Raw genomic sequence first — 19,001 nt, 5'->3', positions numbered from 1 at the left:
GTGAGACCACTCCCCAATTTTTGGAGCAGCAATCACCACAAATTTACAACAAAGGCCGAGGGGGGACAATACTTAACCACATGCTCTTCTGAGTGGTTGCTTCCTTAGTAACCCAGCTTTGTGAGTATAACCTTATACTGTTCTTTTAAATCTCCCCAATACCGTATGTTAATACGCAAGACTGGGCTCCCAGTGTCCCTGTGTTTTTTTCTTTTCAAATCCAAAATCAGGAGATTGTTTTTATCCCAGCGGAGTCAGACTCAAACCAGGATATATACGGTACGTGGCTGAAACATAAAAATGCTCATTTTTACATAGCCATCTAGAAATGGGTGATGATGTAACCGTGATCTGATGTCTGTATACAGCTGTTGTCTTATTTTAGAGCTGAGGTCTGTCATGCACCTTAATGTGCTTGTCTTGGAGTTGTCCAGGTGTTTTTCAAGCAAAGGGAGAGAAAAAAAGCAAAGTAAATAGAAGTGAAGTGTGACAAATATTTGTTTAGGTTACAGTCTTTCTTTCTTTTTTTGCACAGGAAGTTTAGAGCACAATCCCTGCAGGCTTTATTTGCAGATATACACAGTCACACACGCAAGTGCCTAGTAAACACACGGGTTCCAAACACACAGTCACCGAGAACAGATAGACACACGCAATCTTGGCACATCACATAGTGTGACATCTGGGAGCGGATAGAGAGATCTGCATCTGGCAAAGCTTTCTATCCGTTCCCAGATGTCACTGTGGGGCCACTTCCTTCTTACTATGATGTGAGGGGCTCCTATCCCATCAAATCCATCAGCAGAGCGAAGAGGGAGAAAGTGAGTCAAAGCAGAGAGAGCAGCAGAGGGAGGATGGAGAGTTGTAGAAGGTGATAGATTGGCACAGGCACACAGATAAATGAGAGCAGCAAATTACCAATAACAGAGGGACAAGGAGGGCCAGTGGGTGACAAAGCTGAGAGGCAAAACAATCAGAGGACACCGGAGGAAAGTGAATGAAGCTTAGGTAAGGAGCACACATACATCTAATAAGGATAACTTATAGAGGAGGGGAGGGAAGCAAAGCAATCCTTTTGAAGACCTTTAACGAGCTGAACAAAAGAGCGAGGAAAGCGCAGGGGATCCCATTCACTATTGGTCACTGGATTTGGGGCTGGTTCGAGTGCACATCATGATCCAATTTTGGTTGAGAATGTCCTGCATACTCCTCCTCACTTCTTGGAGCGAAGGAAGAATTTACAACGGACGGAAGAAGCCGCCAATGGTGACAGCACAGAGGTATATTGACACAGACGCTGTGACTCATAGAAACAGTGCTCATGGAACAGGAATCTGTGGGCATGCGTGGAGAAACAGCTGGACAGCATTACATCTACACTGTGTGGTACTCAGGCACTGCACTATACTGCATTACACTAGTACTGTGCTGTACAGGAGGCATTACACTGACACTGTGCTATGCTGCATGACACTGACACTGTGTTGCACAGGAGGCACTGCACTATGCTACATTACACTGGCGCTGTGCTGTACAGGATACACTGCACTAAGCTGCATTACACTGTGGTATTCAAGAGGCAATGCACTATGTTACATGATACTGACAATGTGCTGTTCATTGCACTGGCACAGTGATGTGCAGGAGGCACTGCACTATGTTGTATTACACTGTGCTGTACAAGAGACACTGCACTATGCTGCATTACAATGACACGTGCTGTACTGTACAGGAGACACTGCACCATGCTGCATTACACTGATACTGTGCTGTACAGTAGACACTGCACTGTGCTGCATAACACTGACACTGTGCTGTATAGGAGACACTGCACCATGCTCCAATACACTGACACTGAGCTGTACCGAAGGCACTGCACTATATTCCATGAGACCATGCTGTACAGGAGGCACTACATTATGCTGCATGGCACTGCCACTGTGCTGTACAGGAGACACTGCACTATGCTGCATGACATTGACACTGTGCTGTACAGGAGACACTGCAGGATGCTGCATTACACTGACACTGAGCTGTACAGGAGACACTGCACTATGCTGCATTACACTGATACTGTGCTCTACAGGAGGCACTGCACTATGCTGCATGACACTGTGTTGTACATGAGTCACTACACTATGCTGAATTACAATGATACTGTGCTGTACAGGAGGCACTGCACTATGCTGCATTACACTGGCACTGTGCTGTACAGGTGACACTGAACTATGCTACATTACACTGACTCTGAGGTGTACAGGAGGCACTGTACTATGCTGCATTACACTGACACTGTGCTGTACAGGAGGCACTGCACTATGCTGCATGACACTGACACTGTGTTGTGCTGGAAATACTGCACTGCATGTTGCATGACACTGTGCTGTATAGAAGGCACTGTGCTGCATGACACTAACCCCGCTGTACAGGAGGCACTGCACTATGCTGCACCTGCATGACTCTGACACTGGGCTGTACTCAGGCACTGCACTATGTTGCATTGCACTGGCACTATGCGGTACTCAGGCACTGCACTTTGCTGCATTACACTGGCACTGTACAGGAGGCATTGCGCTGCATGACATGAACACTGCTGTACGGCAAGTAATGCACTGTGCTGTGCTATACCAACACTATCCTGGACTGGAGGGACAGTGCTTTTCTGAAGTCTTTTCGTTGTGCTGTACTGGTAAAGGGCTGTACTGGTAACACTGCACTATGCTGTATTACACTGACATTGTGTTATCATGGAGGTACTGCACTATGTTCCATTACAGTGATATTGTGCTGTACTGCAGACTCTGCACTATGTTACATTACAATTATGCTGTTCTTTGCTGTAATGAGGCACTGCACTGTAATACAGTGCTGTAAAGAGACTCTATATTTTGCTGCATTACACTGACATTTTGCTGTACTGAAAATGTAGTGCTATGCTGCATTACTCTGCCAGCATGCTTTACTGGAGGCAGTGCACCATGCTGTATTAAGTGCTCTATGGTGCAATACTCTGACCCTGTGTTGTATGTGGCACACTGCACTATGATCCGTTACACCAACCATGTGGTGTACTGGAAGCACTGCACTATATTGCATTACACTGTACATAAAGCACTGCAGTGCTGTGATACCCTGGCACTGTGGTATACCGGAGGTGCACTATGCTGCAATACATTGCATTGCAGAAACATTGTGCAGTAGCAGTACTGGAGGCACTACACTATACTGCATTTCACTGATGCTTTGCTCTATTATAAAGTCCTTGTGCTGTACTAGAAGCACTGTACTATGCTTCATTACACTAACATTCTGCTGTAGTGTGGTGACCATGCACTGTACTGCATGCAGGTGTGGGTGTGTACTAAGGTGTATTACTCTGACACTTTGTAGTACTGTATTAGGACATACTACCTGCCTAACACTAACACCACTACACACACACTACCTGCCTAATGCCTAAAACTACCCCCCCCCCCCACACACACACTACCTAATGCCTAACACTCCCCCCCCCCCGCGCACACACTATTCCCCCAGGCCCCCCCCTGCACACATTACGTACCTAATGCCTTAACCTAACCTCCCCCCCCCCCCCCCTCACACATTACTTCCTAATGCCTAAACCTAAACTCCTCCCAACCCCCTGCACACACTACCTCACTAATATCTAAACCTAACCCCCTCCCCCTGCACACACTACCTACTGGCAACCTCTCCTACTAGCTGCAGTGTGATGCAAGGATTGCATCTCTTCCACTGCAAAAAAAGAAAAAAGAAAAAACAGAAAATCTCAGGAGCCGCAAAATATCAGCATTTGGGCGCCTACGGTGCCTGAGATATAGGGCACTGTACCAGCACCTGCTATTTACCGGGTGCCTACATTTTTGCCCTGGCGCCCAATTCCTGATGTTTTGTATTGGCGCCTATGGCTGCAGCCAATTAGTTACTAGACGCATGCACCCTTTTTTTTACCATTTCACAATTTTATAAGCAGTGTAGTGCCTTGTCCTTTTTATTTGCTATCACCTGCATTTCATTTCATGATGTTGAGCTGTACTATACCCAGGCACTTTACTGACACTGGAGAAGGCAGTGTTTTCTGCATTGTGTTAGGCTGGGTTCACATTTCACATTGGCACAAAAAGTTCAGTTTAGTTCCGAACGGATGTGTACGGATCCTGTGCAAAGCAGAGCAACGTTTGGGGCCTGTACGCCTTTTCCTAATCATCAGGACAAATTGGATGGCAACAAAGGCTGACAAATGCTAGCCTAAGGCCTCTTTCACACCAAGACTTTGCGTTTTAGGGGACGTTATGGTCGCATAACGTGCCCCTAACGCAACGCATGGTGGTGTTGAAGTTGGACTTCAGATTGAGCCGTGTTATGAGGCTCTTGGTGCTATCCTCGGAAGTCCAGATCTTTTCAATGATTCGGATGATTCAAATCGGATCATTGAAAAGATCCGGATCTTTGAATCATTTTACTAGGGAAGCAGGAAGCAGGGGTGCAGCAGAGTGAGAGGTGCAGGAGAATGAGGGCACATTGAGGGTGCTAATGAGGAAGGGAGAGATGCAGCAGGAAGATTGTGCTTGTGCACAGAAGCTGCAGTTCCTGTTTCTTCCAGACATCCACTGTGTACGGAATCCTTCATTGTGATGATCCGGATGATTCAACTCACAAAAAAGATCCAGATCAAAGATCCGAATTGTTCATGATCTGGAAAGACAAGACAAGACAAATAACATTTATATTGCGCTTTTCTCCTTGCGGACTCAAAGCGCCAGAGCAGAGCAGCAGCCACTAGGGCGCGCTCTATTGGCAGTAGCAGTGTAAGGGAGACTTGCCAAAGGTCTCCTACTGAATTAGTGCTGGCTTACTGAACAGGCAGAGATTCGAACCCTGGTCTCCTGTGTCAGAGGCAGAGCCCTTAACCATTAAACCATCGGCCAACTGCACACTACAGTGCAGTGAATATTAATTAGCCAAGTGGCTAGGAACAATATTGGACTCTCCCCTTACTGAGCATGTGCAAACAGTCTAACGCAGCCAAAACCACCTTTAACGCACAGCATGCTGCACTTTCTTTGAACGTCCAGCGTTACACTGTAACGCAACGTGGGCACTGTGAACAGTCCATTGATTTTTCATTACTGTGAGTTGGGCTGCGTTACAGGCTGCTCTAACGTGCGCCTGTAACGTCCCACTGTGAAAGCAGCCAAAGAGAATGGACATTTATTGTCTCATGCATACTCACCTGCCACCATCCATTTGGGTCCTCCGCCGCTGCTGCCACCGCCGTTTGGTGCACTGCACGGGAGAAGCACCAGTATACAGATCCGAGAGACCCATCAGAAACATCAGGTTACAATTGCTTTGCATTAAACTAATGGGAATTCTCTCTCCCTAGGGAGAATTCTCATTGGTTTACTGAGTGGTAACCCAATGAAAAATGCTCCCTGGTACTCAGAGAGAATTCCCATTGGTCTTATGCAAACCAATGGGAGCTTGATGCTTCTAGTGTGGATCTCAGATGTAAGGCCATATTCACACTACTCTCACACTTCTCGAATGCAGAACCATATGCGTTGCCTAATGTGAGCGAGGCCTTAAAAGGGAACTGAAGAGAAAGGTATATGGAGGCTGCCATGCTTATTTCCTTTTAAGCAATACCAGTTGCCTGGCAGCCCTGCTGATCCTCTGCCTCTAATACTATTAGCCATAGCCCCTGAACAAGCATGCAGCAGATCAGGTGTTTCAGACTTTAAAGTCTGATCTGACAAGACTAGCTGCATGCTTGTTTCTTGTGTTATTCAGATACTACTGCAGAGAAATAGACCAGCAGGGCTGCCAGGCAACTGGTATTAATTAAAAGGAAATACATATGGCAGCCTCCGTATACCTCTTACTTCAGTTCCCCTTTAACCAGCGTTTCTCTCATGCAGAGGACTTGACCAGCGGTGGCGGTGGAACGCAAAGGTGCCAGGTACCAAGTAGGTGTCAATGTGAAAAGGGAATAGAAAAAAAACATTTCATTTGAAAAACTGATGACATTGTAACAAACTGACCAGTTTTTACAGGATCAGTTTTTTCTTCCAGTACAGAGTGAATTCTGATCCTCCTTTACTGCATTACACTGACCCTTTTATATATTTAGTCGCTGCACTGTTTGTCTACACTGCATTTCTTTTTTACTAAGCGTATTCTCCCAACTTTATGAGATGAGAAAGAGGGACACCTTCAAGGCATGTCCATGCAACACTTTACATACACAGGATACATACAAGCACATCAAAAATTTAAAAAATCCACTTACTTGGTGCTTCCTCCAACCCCTGCCAGCCATTCTGTGCCCTCGGCGCAGCTCCGCCGATGGCCCCCCATGTGGTGCAGGATGTCCACTGCGCCTGCACGAGCGGCTCTCAGAGTTGCACTGACACATCATCCGGACTGTACTGCGGAGGCAAAGCTGTACAGTCTGGATGACATCAGTGCAACCAGTAAGCCACATGCTGGAGCGCAGAAGACACCGACCAGGCAGCCGACCTGGCGAGGTCGGCATCTGCACCGGAAGGGACCGGGAGCCACCGGAGCTGCGGCGAGGGCACAGGACGGATGCAGGGGGCTAGAGGAAGTCCCAGGTAAGTGGATTTTTTATTTTTGAATTGCTCGGACCTTCCCTTTAAGTTACGCCCCCGTCACATCCCTCATCACATAATACAACAAAATCCTCACAAACAAAACACATATTTCGATAATTAGAACCACTCTGTTCCTTCCTGTCATCACTTCTTTTACCATTTGAAAATATGCAATTAATCAGTTTAGAGAATGGGAGTAAAGTTTAGAGTCACATAAACACAGTTGTAATAGAGAAACATATATATTCATACAAAGCTGTTGATCTCTTCTGAAAGAGGAACAGATGCAAAAGAAAGAGGCACAGAGCATTTTGGTTCCAAAGAGGGACTCTCCCTCTGAAAAATGGTCAGCTGAGAGCTACGCAATACTTAAAAGGACCCTGAAAAGACATGAAAAATGGAATCTGAACTTACCTGAGCTTCCTCCAGCCCCCCCCCCCCCCCCTCCATCCCACAAGGTTCATTGGCATCCTCTGAGTCTGCTCTATTCTCCTGCTTGCAGCTCCAGTAGTGTGCAACTTCACTGGGAGTTGTGCACATCCATCAGGGGAGCCTCTAGGCATAGGCAGTACAGGCCATTGCCTGGAGTGCCATAGGTCCTGGGGGCGCCATGTTGCTGGATTAAGCCATGCCCCTGGACTAAACCACGCCCCTGACTAAGCCCCGCCCACACAGGTGTTCTATTACTTGCCTCTGCTGCATCTGCTTAGCGTAAGTTGCAGGCAGCTGCCACTGTGTCCCTCTGTGCCTTGTGCATAATTTTTCTCCCCTTTGTGACTCCTTCTGTCCCTTTTGTGCCTCCTTCTGTCTTCTTGTGCCTCCTTCAGTCCCTTGTGCCATGTCTGACCCCGTTTGCCCTTCTGTCTCCTTTTGTGCCTCCTGTCTCCATGTGCCTCCCTCAGTCCCCCTGTGCCACCTCTGCCTCCTTCTGTCCCCCCATGCCTCCATATGTCCCCTTGTGCCTTTCTTTGCCCCCCTGTGCTGCCTCTGCCCCTGTTCCTTCTTCAGTCCCACTCTGCCTCCTTCTGTCCTCATGTGCCTCCTTCTGTCTCCCTGTGTGCCTCATTCTGTCTCCATGTGTCTCTTCAGTCTCCATGTGTCACCTCTGTCCCCTGTGCCTTACTCTGTCCCCCTGTGCCTCCTTCTGTGTCCCTTTGTGCCTCCTTCTGTCTCCCTGTGGGTCTGTCTGTCCCCCTCTGCCTCTTTCTGTCTCCCTGTGCCTCCTTAATTCCCCCTCTGCCTTATTCTATCATCCTTTTGTGCCTCCTTCTGTCTCCTTTCATGCATCCCTCTGTTCCCCTTTGTGCCTCCTACTGTCTTCCTGCGCCTCCTTCTGCCCCCTTTGTGCTTTTTTCTGTCCCCCATCGTGCCTTCTTCTGCCCCCTTTATGTCTCTTTCTGTCCTCTGTGTGCCTCCTTCAGTCTCCCTGTGCTCCCTTCTTTCCTCCTGTGCCTCCTTTTGTCCCCCTTTGTGCCTCAATCTGCCCCATTGTGCCTCCTTATACCCCCTTGTGTGCCTCCTTCTGCCCCACTTTGTGCCTCCTTCTGTCCCCCTGTGTGCCTCCTTCAGTCCCCCCTGTGCCTCCTTCTGTCCTTTTTTTGTTGTGCCTCCTTCTGGCCCTCATGCCTTCTTCTGTCCTCCTGTACCGCCCGCTTCCCCTCTGTGTACCTCCTTCTGTCCTCCTGTGCCTCCTCCTGTTCTCCTTTGTGTCTCACTATGCCTCCTTTTGTCACCCACTGGGCCTCCTTCTGTCCCCCTGTGTGCCTCCTTCTGTCCTCCTTTGTGACTTCTTCTGACCCTCATTCCTCCTTCTGTCCCCTGTGCCTCCCTATGTCACCCTGTGTGCCTTATTCAGTACCCCTGTGCCTCCTTCTGTCCCCCTTTGTGCTTCCTTCTGTCCCCCTTTGTGCCTCATGAAAGTAGAGCCCTGCCTATGTGTATCTTTTGGTGAAACACTGCTGCAGTAAGTGTAATGTCTGGTGAAACGCTGTTGCATTATGATTATTTTCTGGTGAAATGCTGCTGCAATATGATTATTTTTTGGTGAAACACTGCTGCATTCCGATTATTTTCACATGGGGAGGGCGCAAGGGGGGGGGGGGGGGGGGGGGGGGGCTCACGTAGTGGCCGCCACTTGTGGGAGGGCACCACAGGCTTTTTCACCTGGAGTGACAAAATGGCTAGAGGCGCCCCTGCACCCACCATTTAGAAGTTCTCGCTTTGATCTGATATGACACAGGTGAAGATTTCCAATATTTTGCTATCTAATAATAGTTAATAGACATTTGTAATCCTGGTTTGCTGGATCACACAAGCTTTAGATCATTCATCATGTCCACATGGATGCTATAGAAGTATAAAGCAACCCTGTAGTGAAAATAAATAAATAAAAATTAGTAAATTGTGGGGCTCCATTTATAGTATCCCTCCTGTTCCTTATTACTCCATCGTTTTATCCACTGTGTCCCAGAAGTTCACCTGGGCCATGAATATGGGCATTTTAGCTGGGCATGCACAAGTTCATGAACCGAACATGCCCAGTGAAAGGACGTGTTTGTACGCATCTTCAATCCTCCTACAAAACCTTTTACTGGGCGTGCAGTCCTGCGTGAACGCGGGGGGACGACGTCCACTTACTTTTTTTGGACAGTGGACGCCGTCCCCCCTAGCACCCTGGAGGGGAGCAGCGCAGCAGAGAGGAGCATTGTGCGCAGCGTGGGGAAGGGCGGACGTTTCTCCCCCCCATCCCTCACCTTGGGGCTCCTCTCCCTGGCTCTCCCCTCCATAAAGATGCGGCGGCGGTGACTGGCAGCGGCATCGGTGGGCGGGACTTACCTCCTCCAGTGTTCCGGGTGGACGCCGTGCGTGCCACTGCTCTGGTCTTCACTAGACCAGAGTAGCTGCACGCACAGAGGCCACCCGGAACACTGGAGGAGGTAAGTCCCGCCCACCGATGCCGCTGCCAGTCACCGCCGCCGCCACATCTTTATGGAGGGGAGAGCCAGGGAGAGAAGCCCCAAGGTGAGGGATGTGGGGGGGGGGGAAACGTCCGCCCTTCTCCACGCTGCGCACAATGCTCCTCTGCTGCGTTGCTCCCCTCCAGCCGGGGGGGGGGGGGAGGGGGGGGTGACTAACTGGCTACATATACTGGGGCCTGGGCCACTATATACCTGGCTACATATACTGGGGGCCACTATATACCTGGCTACATATACTGGGGGCCACTATATATCTGGCTACATATACTGGGGGCCACTATATACCTGGCTACATATACTGGGGGCCACTAAACACCTGGCTACATATACTGGGGGCCACTATATACCTGGCTACATATACTGGGGGGCCACTATACACCTGGCTACATATACTGGGGGCCACTATATACCTGGCTACATATACTGGGGGCCACTATATACCTGGCTACATATACTGGGGGCCACTATATACCTGGCTACATATACTGGGGGCCACTAAACACCTGGCTACATATACTGGGGGCCACTATACACCTGGCTACATATACTGGGGGCCACTATACACCTGGCTACATATACTGGGGGCCACTATACACCTGGCTACATATACTGGGGGGCCACTATACACCTGGCTACATATACTGGGGGCCACTAAACACCTGGCTACATATACTGGGGGCCACTAAACACCTGGCTACATATACTGGGGGCCACTAAACACCTGGCTACATATACTGGGGGCCACTATACACCTGGCTACATATACTGGGGGCCACTATACACCTGGCTAAATATACTGGGGGCCACTAAACACCTGGCTACATATACTGGGGGCCACTATACACCTGGCTACATATACTGGGGGCCACTATACGCCTGGCTACATATACTGGGGGCCACTATACGCCTGGCTACATATAGTGGGCACATATACCCCTGGCTACATATACTGGGGGCCACTAAACACCTGGCTACATATACTGGGGGCCACTAAACACCTGGCTACATATACTGGGGGCCACTATACACCTGGCTACATATACTGGGGGCCACTATACGCCTGGCTACATATACTGGTGGCCACTAAACACCTGGCTACATATACTGGGGGCCACTATATACCTGGCTACATATAGTGGGCACATATACCCCTGGCTACATATACTGGGCACATATACACATGGCTACATATACTTGGGACACCTATACACCTGGCTACATACACTGCGGACACCTACACACCTGGCTATACTGGGGACACCTATACACCTGGCTATACTGGGGGCACCTATACACCTGGCTATACTGGGGACACCTGAACACCTGGTTAGATATACTGGGGACACCTGGCTATACTGGGGACACCTATAGACCTGGCTACCTATTCTGGGGACATCTATACACTTGGCCACCTATTCTGGGAATATCTTTACACCTGACCACCTATTCTAAGGACATCTATACACCTGGCTACCTATTCTGGTGACATCTCTACATCTGGCCACCTATTCTGGGGACAACTATACACATGCTAAGCTAAGGCTAGACAGGTACTGGTGGTAGGGGATTCAATTATTAGGCGCACAGATAGGGTAATCTGTCGAAGAAACCGCGAATGCCGTACAGTCTGTTGCCTCCCGGGTGCTCGGGTTCGGCATGTAGCGGAAAGAATTGACAGATTACTTGGTGGGGCTGGGGAAGACCCGGCTGTCATGGTACACATTGGCACCAATGACAAAGTTAGTGGGAGATGGAAGGTCCTCAAAAATGATTTTCAGGTACTTGGAGATAAACTTAAAGCAAGGACCTCCAAGGTGGTGTTTTCTGAAATACTGCCAGTGCCACGTGCTACATCTGAGAGACAAAGGGAGCTTAGGGAGTTAAATAAGTGGCTGAGAAATTAGTGTAGGAAGGAAGGGTTTGGGTTCCTGGAGAACTGGGCAGACTTTGCAGTCGGCTACAGGTTCTACAGCAGGGATGGGCTGCACCTTAATGGGGAGGGTGCAGATGCATTGGGGGAGAAGATGGCCAAACGGTTGGAGGAGATTTTAAGCTAGGATCTGGGGGGAGGCGGGAGGATAAAGTCTCAAAACGTAGACAAGATGAGGTAAAAAGACAGTGGGAACCTATCATTATGGAGGGTGGAGAGGGGGGTGGGGACAGTGTAAAGATTAAAGAGGTTGGTAAAAATTCAAGTAGCCCATTTCATGTAAACAAAATTGGTAAATGTGGTGGTAAAAATATAATGTGCATGGTAACCAATGCTCGGAGCCTTGCAAATAAAATAGACGAACTAGAGTTCATTCAGAATGACAAAGGCTATGACATTGTGGGAATAACCGAGACATGGATGGATGAAAGCCACGACTGGATAGCTAATTTAACAGGATACAATGTGTTTAGGAGGGATAGAACAGGGAAAAAAGGTGGAGGGGTTTGTCTCTTTGTTAAGAATTCTCTTACAGCTGTCCTCAACGATGAGATGGAGGAAGATTGCGAAGATGTAGAGTCCGTTTGGGTAAAATATTCATGGTGGAAATAAAAGTTGCCAATTGCTTATTGGGGTATGCTACAGGCCACCTCTTATTAATGAAGCTGCAGAACTGCGATTACTACAGCAGATTGAAAAAGCTGCAGGTAAAAATGAGGTCATAATTATGGGCGACTTCAACTTTCCAGACATTGACTGGAGTATTGAGGCTACCCATTCTGGTAAAAGCAGCAGATTTCTGGCAGCACTACAGGACAATTACTTGACTCAAATGGTAACTGAACCAACTAGGGGGAATGCGTTACTGGATCTGATCATTTCTAATAGACCAGATAATGTATCCAATGTGCAGGTTCAAGAACATTTGGGAAATAGTGATCACAACATGATAACGTTTGATCTGGTGACTGATAGGCCACGGGGCAGCGGGACCACTAAAACTATGAATTTTAGAAAAGCAAAGTTCACTCAAATTAGGCAGGCACTAAGTTTGGTGAACTTGGATAATGTACTACAAGGGGAAGACACTGAAGGGAAATGGCAAGCTTTTAAACTTATACTCAATCAATACTGTAGTATGTATATCCCATATGGAAACAAAATGTCTAGGAATAAAAAAAGGCCTCAATGGATGAATAGAAAGGTTAAAGATAAAATGAAGAGGAAAAAGAATGCCTATAAGGTCTTAAAACAGGAGGGGACCGAGGCTGCACTAAGCAATTATAAGGAGTGCAATAAAAATTGTAAAAAAGAAATTAGGCAGGCAAAGATTGAGGCTGAAAAACAAATCGCTAAGGATATCAAATCTAACCCAAAAAAGTTTTACAAGTACATTAACTCTAAAAAAAGAAAGGTTGACTGTATAGGACTCCTAAAGGATGAGGGTGGGAACTCAATGGTGGATGACCAAGGTAAGGCAGAGTTATTAAATGCTTTCTTTGCTTCTGTCTTCACAAAAGAAACATCACTGTTGCAAACTACAGAGGCGGAAGAGTCTCAATCTTCTAACTGTAAAATTAAATACTTAACGCAGGAAGAAGTGAAGGCAAGACTAAATAAATTAAAAATTGACAAGGCACCTGGCCCGGATGGCATGCATCCTCGGGTCCTAAGGGAATTAAGTTCAGTTACAGATAAACCCCTTTATCTTATCTTTTGTGACTCTCTTGCAACTGGCAGAGTCCCAGTGGATTGGCGTACAGCCCACGTTTTCCCATTATTTAAGAAGGGCAAAAAATCTGATCCAGGAAATTATAGACCTGTAAGTTTAACATCAGTTGTATGCAAACTATTTGAGGGGGTACTAAGAGATACTATACATGACTTCATAGTAGAAAATAATCTTATTTCTCAGCATCAACATGGGTTTACTAAAGACAGGTCCTGTTTGACTAACATGCTCAGCTTTTATGAGGTAGTGAATGCTAATATGGATATTGGGAATGCTGTAGATGTGATATACTTGGACTTTGCAAAGGCCTTCGACACTGTTCCCCACAAAAGTCTAGTGCAAAAGTTGAGGATGCAAGGACTGGGGAAGAGTCTGTGTTCATGGATAGGGAACTGGCTAATGGACAGAAAACAAAGAGTTGTGGTCAATGGATCGTACTCAAAATGGGAGACTGTTAGCAGTGGGGTCCCACAGGGGTCTGTTCTGGGTCCAGTGCTCTTCAATTTATTTATTAATGACCTAGTAGATGCAGTAGTGAGCAATGTTGCTATTTTTGCAGATGATACAAAATTGTGCAGAATCATCAACTCTCAGGAAGATAGTGTCATATTGCAACAGGCTCTGGATAGGATGGCTATATGGGCACATACATGGCAGATGAAATTTAATGTTGACAAATGTAAGGTCATGCATTTTGGACGTACTAATGGTCTAGCACCATACAAAATAAATGGGATACAGTTGGGGACATCAAACTTGGAGAAGGACTTAGGAGTACTCATTGACAACAAGTTAAATAATCGTACTCAATGCCAAGCAGCTGCAGCTAAAGCTAACAACATTTTGGGATGCATTAAAAGGGAAATAAAAACTCGAGATGCTAGCATAATATTGCCCCTGTTTAACTCTCTAGTAAGGCCACATCTGGAATATGGAATTCAGTTCTGGGCACCACATTACAAAAAAGATATTGCAGTTTTAGAGCAGGTGCAGAGACGAGCAACAAAATTGATGCGTGGGATGGAAGGTCTCACTTATCGAGAAAGGTTAGATAAACTGGGTTTATTTAGTCTAGAGAAAAGACGCCTTAGAGGGGATCTAATTAACATGTATAAATACATCATAGGGCAATATAATACCTTGGCGGATGAGCTTTTTGTCCCTAGGCCTTCTCAAAGGACTAGAGGACATGATCTGCGCATGGAGGAAAAACGTTTTAGCCATTTATTTAGGAAAGGGTTCTTTACAGTTAGAGTGATTAAGATGTGGAATGCATTGCCACAGGAAGTCGTTATGGCAAACTCTATACCTGCATTTAAAGGGGGCTTAGATGCTTTCCTTGCGTTGAAAGACATCGATGGCTACAATTACTAGGTAATGCCTAATGATGTTGATCCAGGGATTTTATCTGATTGCCATCTGGAGTCGGGAAGGAATTTTTCCCTTTAGGGGCTAATTGGACCATGCCTTGTAAGGGTTTTTTCGCCTTCCTCTGGATCAACAGGGATATGTGAGGGAGAAGGCTGGTGTTGTACTTTATACTGGTTGAACTCGATGGACGTATGTCTTTTTTCAACCAAAATAACTATGTAACTATGTAACATGGCTACTTATACTAGGGACACATATAGACCTGGCTAGCTATACTGGGGGTACCTATTTTGGGAGAACTGCTGTCAGATCTGTATTTTTGGGGAACCGCTGATGCTAGATTACGTGTATTTTGGGTGTTACATGTATTTTGGGTGATCCACTACCAGGTTCACGTATTTGGGGGAACTGCTTCCAGATTATGTGTATGTTGGGGGAACTGCTGCTGCCAGATTGTCTATTTTGGGGGAACCACTGCCATATTATCTGTATTTTGGAGGAACCTCTGCCAGATTGTGTATTTTTGGTGAAATGCTGTCAGATTACATCTACTTTTTGGGGATACTCTACGACAGAGCTCAAACTTCCCCTGGCAGACCTTTTATACCACTGCTAAGGCCATGTATATTTGGCCCCACCCATGACCACGCCCATGCTATGCTTAACCACGCCCATTTTAGCGCGGCGCAGAGGTTTTTAGGGTGAGTCCACTCACTTCTTTTTCCAGGACTAGACCCCTGGCGTGCACGAATCATGAACTTGCAAATGTGCAGTAAAAATGCATTTGATCACATTTACTGGGCACGCACGGTTTGGAATTAGTGCATGATGAGTGTGTAGGTTCTCATGCATGGCTGCGGGCATTTGCGGTCGTACGAAATTCAACTGCCCATGCAGGCGTATATTAAAACCTGCCAGGATGGGGAAATGGGAGGGACCCTGAAGGCAATGAGCAGCAGTAAGGGCCGGGTCACACTAGACTGACCAAAAACTGATATAAAGACTGATTTGTGATCCTCCATTCTGTGCGGACAATGTGAGGGGTCCGTTGATTAAGAAAAATCACTCCCTCCTTAAACCTGCAGTACATTCGGCGGAGGGGGCCAAATCGATCTGTTCCGATGGAGCAATGTAAATGGATACTAATGATAAACATAACATCCGTCTGTTCACAGCTGTTACAATCAGTTCCGTTACGGTCTGCTAAATGGACCGCTTTTATTGCCAATGAGAACAAGGCCTTAGAGCTTGCATATCTTATAGGAGAATTAAAGTTTACTTATCACAAGTGATGGAACAAGAGGAACTTGTCTGTTCTCACTCCAGCGTTGTGCCTTGCACCATAAACAGTATAAGGGAATCTTAAAGTGGACCCAAATTAAAAATACAAGATTTCAGAAATAAAATCTATTTGCTAAATTATAATAATAAATAGCAGCTTTTTTTCAGCTGCATGAGGACAAATATAAAATATTTTACATTTATTGGAGGAACCCCTCCCTTCCTTTCATATTGCCGGGACAGAATCCGGCAAACTGGTGGAGTAGGTGGTGTTCTACAAAGGAGGAATTGCTAATGGCTGCCACCTGTATAACCCTAGTTAGGAAAAGAGAAGGGTGAAAAGCATGCACTGAAAAGCTCATAGGCTTGAAGGAGTGTTTATTTATCTTTGTATGTGTCAGAGTGGTGCAACTAAATATTTTGAATAAAAAAAATGTTTGGTTTGGCGTCGCTAACAACTCAAAGATTGTTGGTAAGCATGAGTTGTCAAAGATCATGGCATCATCCCTACATCGACCCTGGAGTCATAACCTTGATGGAACCCCGGATAATTTCCTCCACAGAAGCCACGTTATGGCAGATGTTTACAGTTTAGCTCTCTCAAATAGCATATACTCCAAGGAGAAAGGGAATTCTAAATGCAGACTTTTATGTAAAATTCTAACAAAAAAAAAGAGAGAGCAGCACCTGACCCAATTTGTTCAAGTGCGTTCCATCTTTCGGGGTAATCAGTGACCTATTATTTTGTACGTGACTATTGTTCTATCAACTCTGTGATATTGACTTGTTTTAACATTATGGGCTTGATTCACTACGACAAATAGCATGCCTTATCAGAGATAACACGCCTTATCAGAGTTAACATGCTTTATCAGAGTTAATACACTTTATCAGAGTAGCATAGCGAACGCTACAAACTTATGCCTGCTCATTGGCAATGACGTGAGCTCCACTTGTCCTGCCCTGAACCCGTCACTCCAATCACTTTAAAGAGTAACTGTTAGCATTAAAATACACAATCAGTTTTACATTGCAGGCTGATATATTAGTAAAAAGGATGCTAATCAGGCAATTGAAAAGTTTAAAATCATTTTTACTTTTTTTTCATGTGCAGTTTCTCTCCTCATGCCCCCAGGCTCTAAGAGCGTACGCATGGCCGCAGAAGAGAAGTGACATGCATTCTGAATCAGCCTGATTGGCTGATGCCTCTGTCACTCACTTCTCTGCTCTTTGATTGGCCGCCTTGGTATCCCCTTCTCTCCGTTGTCCAGCCGCTGTAAGAGTGCAGGGAGGGGAGCCAGAGGCTATCTACTGTCACTGTCACTGTCCTTTGCCCCCCCCCCACCAGTAGCATGTCTGCCCCCCCCCCCCCAGTCCTTCTGCCGCCCACCACCGCCGGATTCTCTCTCTTCTCCACACTGAACATCGGGGAAGGATAAAGGCGGCGCGCAGAGTCCCTGAATAATGGTTCCAGGCACTGCAGTATCCTTTTATACTCTCTGCACTGCATTCGGTGGTAGCGCAGAGAATAGATGGGAACGGCAGCACTTGTATCCATTAGCAGGTGAGTTTGTGGCTGCTGCATTTATTCCTCCCCGCTGTGCACAGAAACAGTGTGGAGAGGTGGGGGATGCAGGGGGGGGGGGGAGGGGGAGGATCCAGCCGGAGGACACAAGATGGCCCCTGCCAGGAACATGGATCATCTAATTTTACAATTCAAAAACACAGGGATAAAAACGTGGACACTACAATACATCTGTTATGTAAGCAGAGCAAGTATTTATCTAATTACATATGTGTTTTGGGTGGGGGGCATTTTTTAGCTAATAGTTCTTCTTTAAAGGACATTATCCCTGCACTTTGATTGGCCCAATAGGCTGCCTGTCAAGTTTTCTGTCAAGTGACAGGCAGCCTATTGGGCCAATCAAAGTGCGGTGGTAATGTCCTTTAAAGTGATTGGACTCGCAGTGGCTCAGGGCAGGATAAGTGGAGCTCTCGTCATTGCCAATTAGCAGGCATAAGTTTGTAGCGCTCGCTATGCTACTCTGATAAGGCATGTTAACGCTGATAAGGCACGTTAACTCTGATAAGGTGTGTTAACTCTGATAAGGAATGCTATTTGTCTTAGTGAATCAAGCCCCATGTATTTAGGATATTTGGCTCCCGGCAACTATTGGCTATTTAGCGAGGAGTGGGTGCCAGTGTTTACCTATAAACTTTAGTTTAAGCGTTAGTGTACTTAAACTCAAAAGTGGTTAAAATGTCTTATAATGAGACTGATCAATAATGCAATATATGTACATTATTGGGAAGCAAGACATTTGGGAACCTGCGACTAATGGACAATTTGGGCGCTGCCATAGGTGCTAATGCGGCTATTGGGTGCTAATGGCAGAGTGTTGATCACCCAATAAATAGCCCGTCCAACCAACCATTTTTAATTTATCAATTTTGAAAAGTATTGTTTTTACAGTGTATCTTTTTTTTAATTAACATTATTTGCGATGAGGGTAGGGACATGGGCTGTGATGCAGTTAGGGTTAGGTGTCACGAAGGGGGGTTCTAGGTGTTAGGTGTCAGGATGGGGGGTTTTAAGGTTAGGCATAAGGAACAGGTTTTTTTTAAAGTGATGCTGAAGCGAAAAAACGTATGATATCATGAATTGTATGTGTAGTGCGGGTAATTCATAGAACCTCAGTAGCAAAGAAAAGTGTCTCATATTTCTATTTTCATTTATATAGCTTTTTTTTATAACATTGTGTTATTCTCTAATATTTGCAGTTTACAAACTATACTTTGTATTTTAATTATGAAACAGAGCAGGAAAGTTCAACGGGTCATTAGCTCTGCAGTAGAGCAGAAACAGTGAGAGACAGGTTGAGATAAGTTCTTCAGATAATAGCATTGCTCTCTGACTAAAGTTATCCACACATCTAGCAATTTTGCTGTACGACTGATTATTCGATTCAATCATTTTATCAAATTGAGAGAGAATCGAGTGTGTTGCAGTATGCCCAATCGATCAAAAGTGTCTGATATCTGTAACGATCGGTGTCAGCACACAGAGAGAA

General features: G+C 46.2%; 1 protein-coding gene across 7 annotated transcripts in view; it reads left to right on the top strand.

The window, feature by feature from the left end:
- The first annotated feature begins 846 nt into the window (after window positions 1–846).
- Window positions 847–19,001, top strand: part of VWCE (von Willebrand factor C and EGF domains) — a 448,320-nt gene continuing 430,165 nt past the window's right edge. For 6 of the 7 annotated variants that reach the window (XM_068260102.1, XM_068260103.1, XM_068260099.1 and 3 more), the window contains exon 1: window positions 848–1,280. In XM_068260102.1, coding sequence (XP_068116203.1) covers window positions 1,174–1,280 — 107 coding nt within the window. In that variant the 5' untranslated portion in view covers window positions 848–1,173. Of the gene's footprint in view, window positions 1,281–19,001 lie in introns of all 7 variants that reach the window. The other variant, XM_068260104.1, reaches the window with a different exon arrangement.

The sequence above is a fragment of the Hyperolius riggenbachi genome, chromosome 11 (genome assembly GCF_040937935.1).
Source record: "Hyperolius riggenbachi isolate aHypRig1 chromosome 11, aHypRig1.pri, whole genome shotgun sequence".
Taxonomy (NCBI): Eukaryota; Metazoa; Chordata; class Amphibia; order Anura; family Hyperoliidae; genus Hyperolius; species Hyperolius riggenbachi.
The sequence above is the reverse complement of the archived record's forward strand: the minus strand, read 5'-3'. Positions and strand labels throughout refer to the sequence as shown.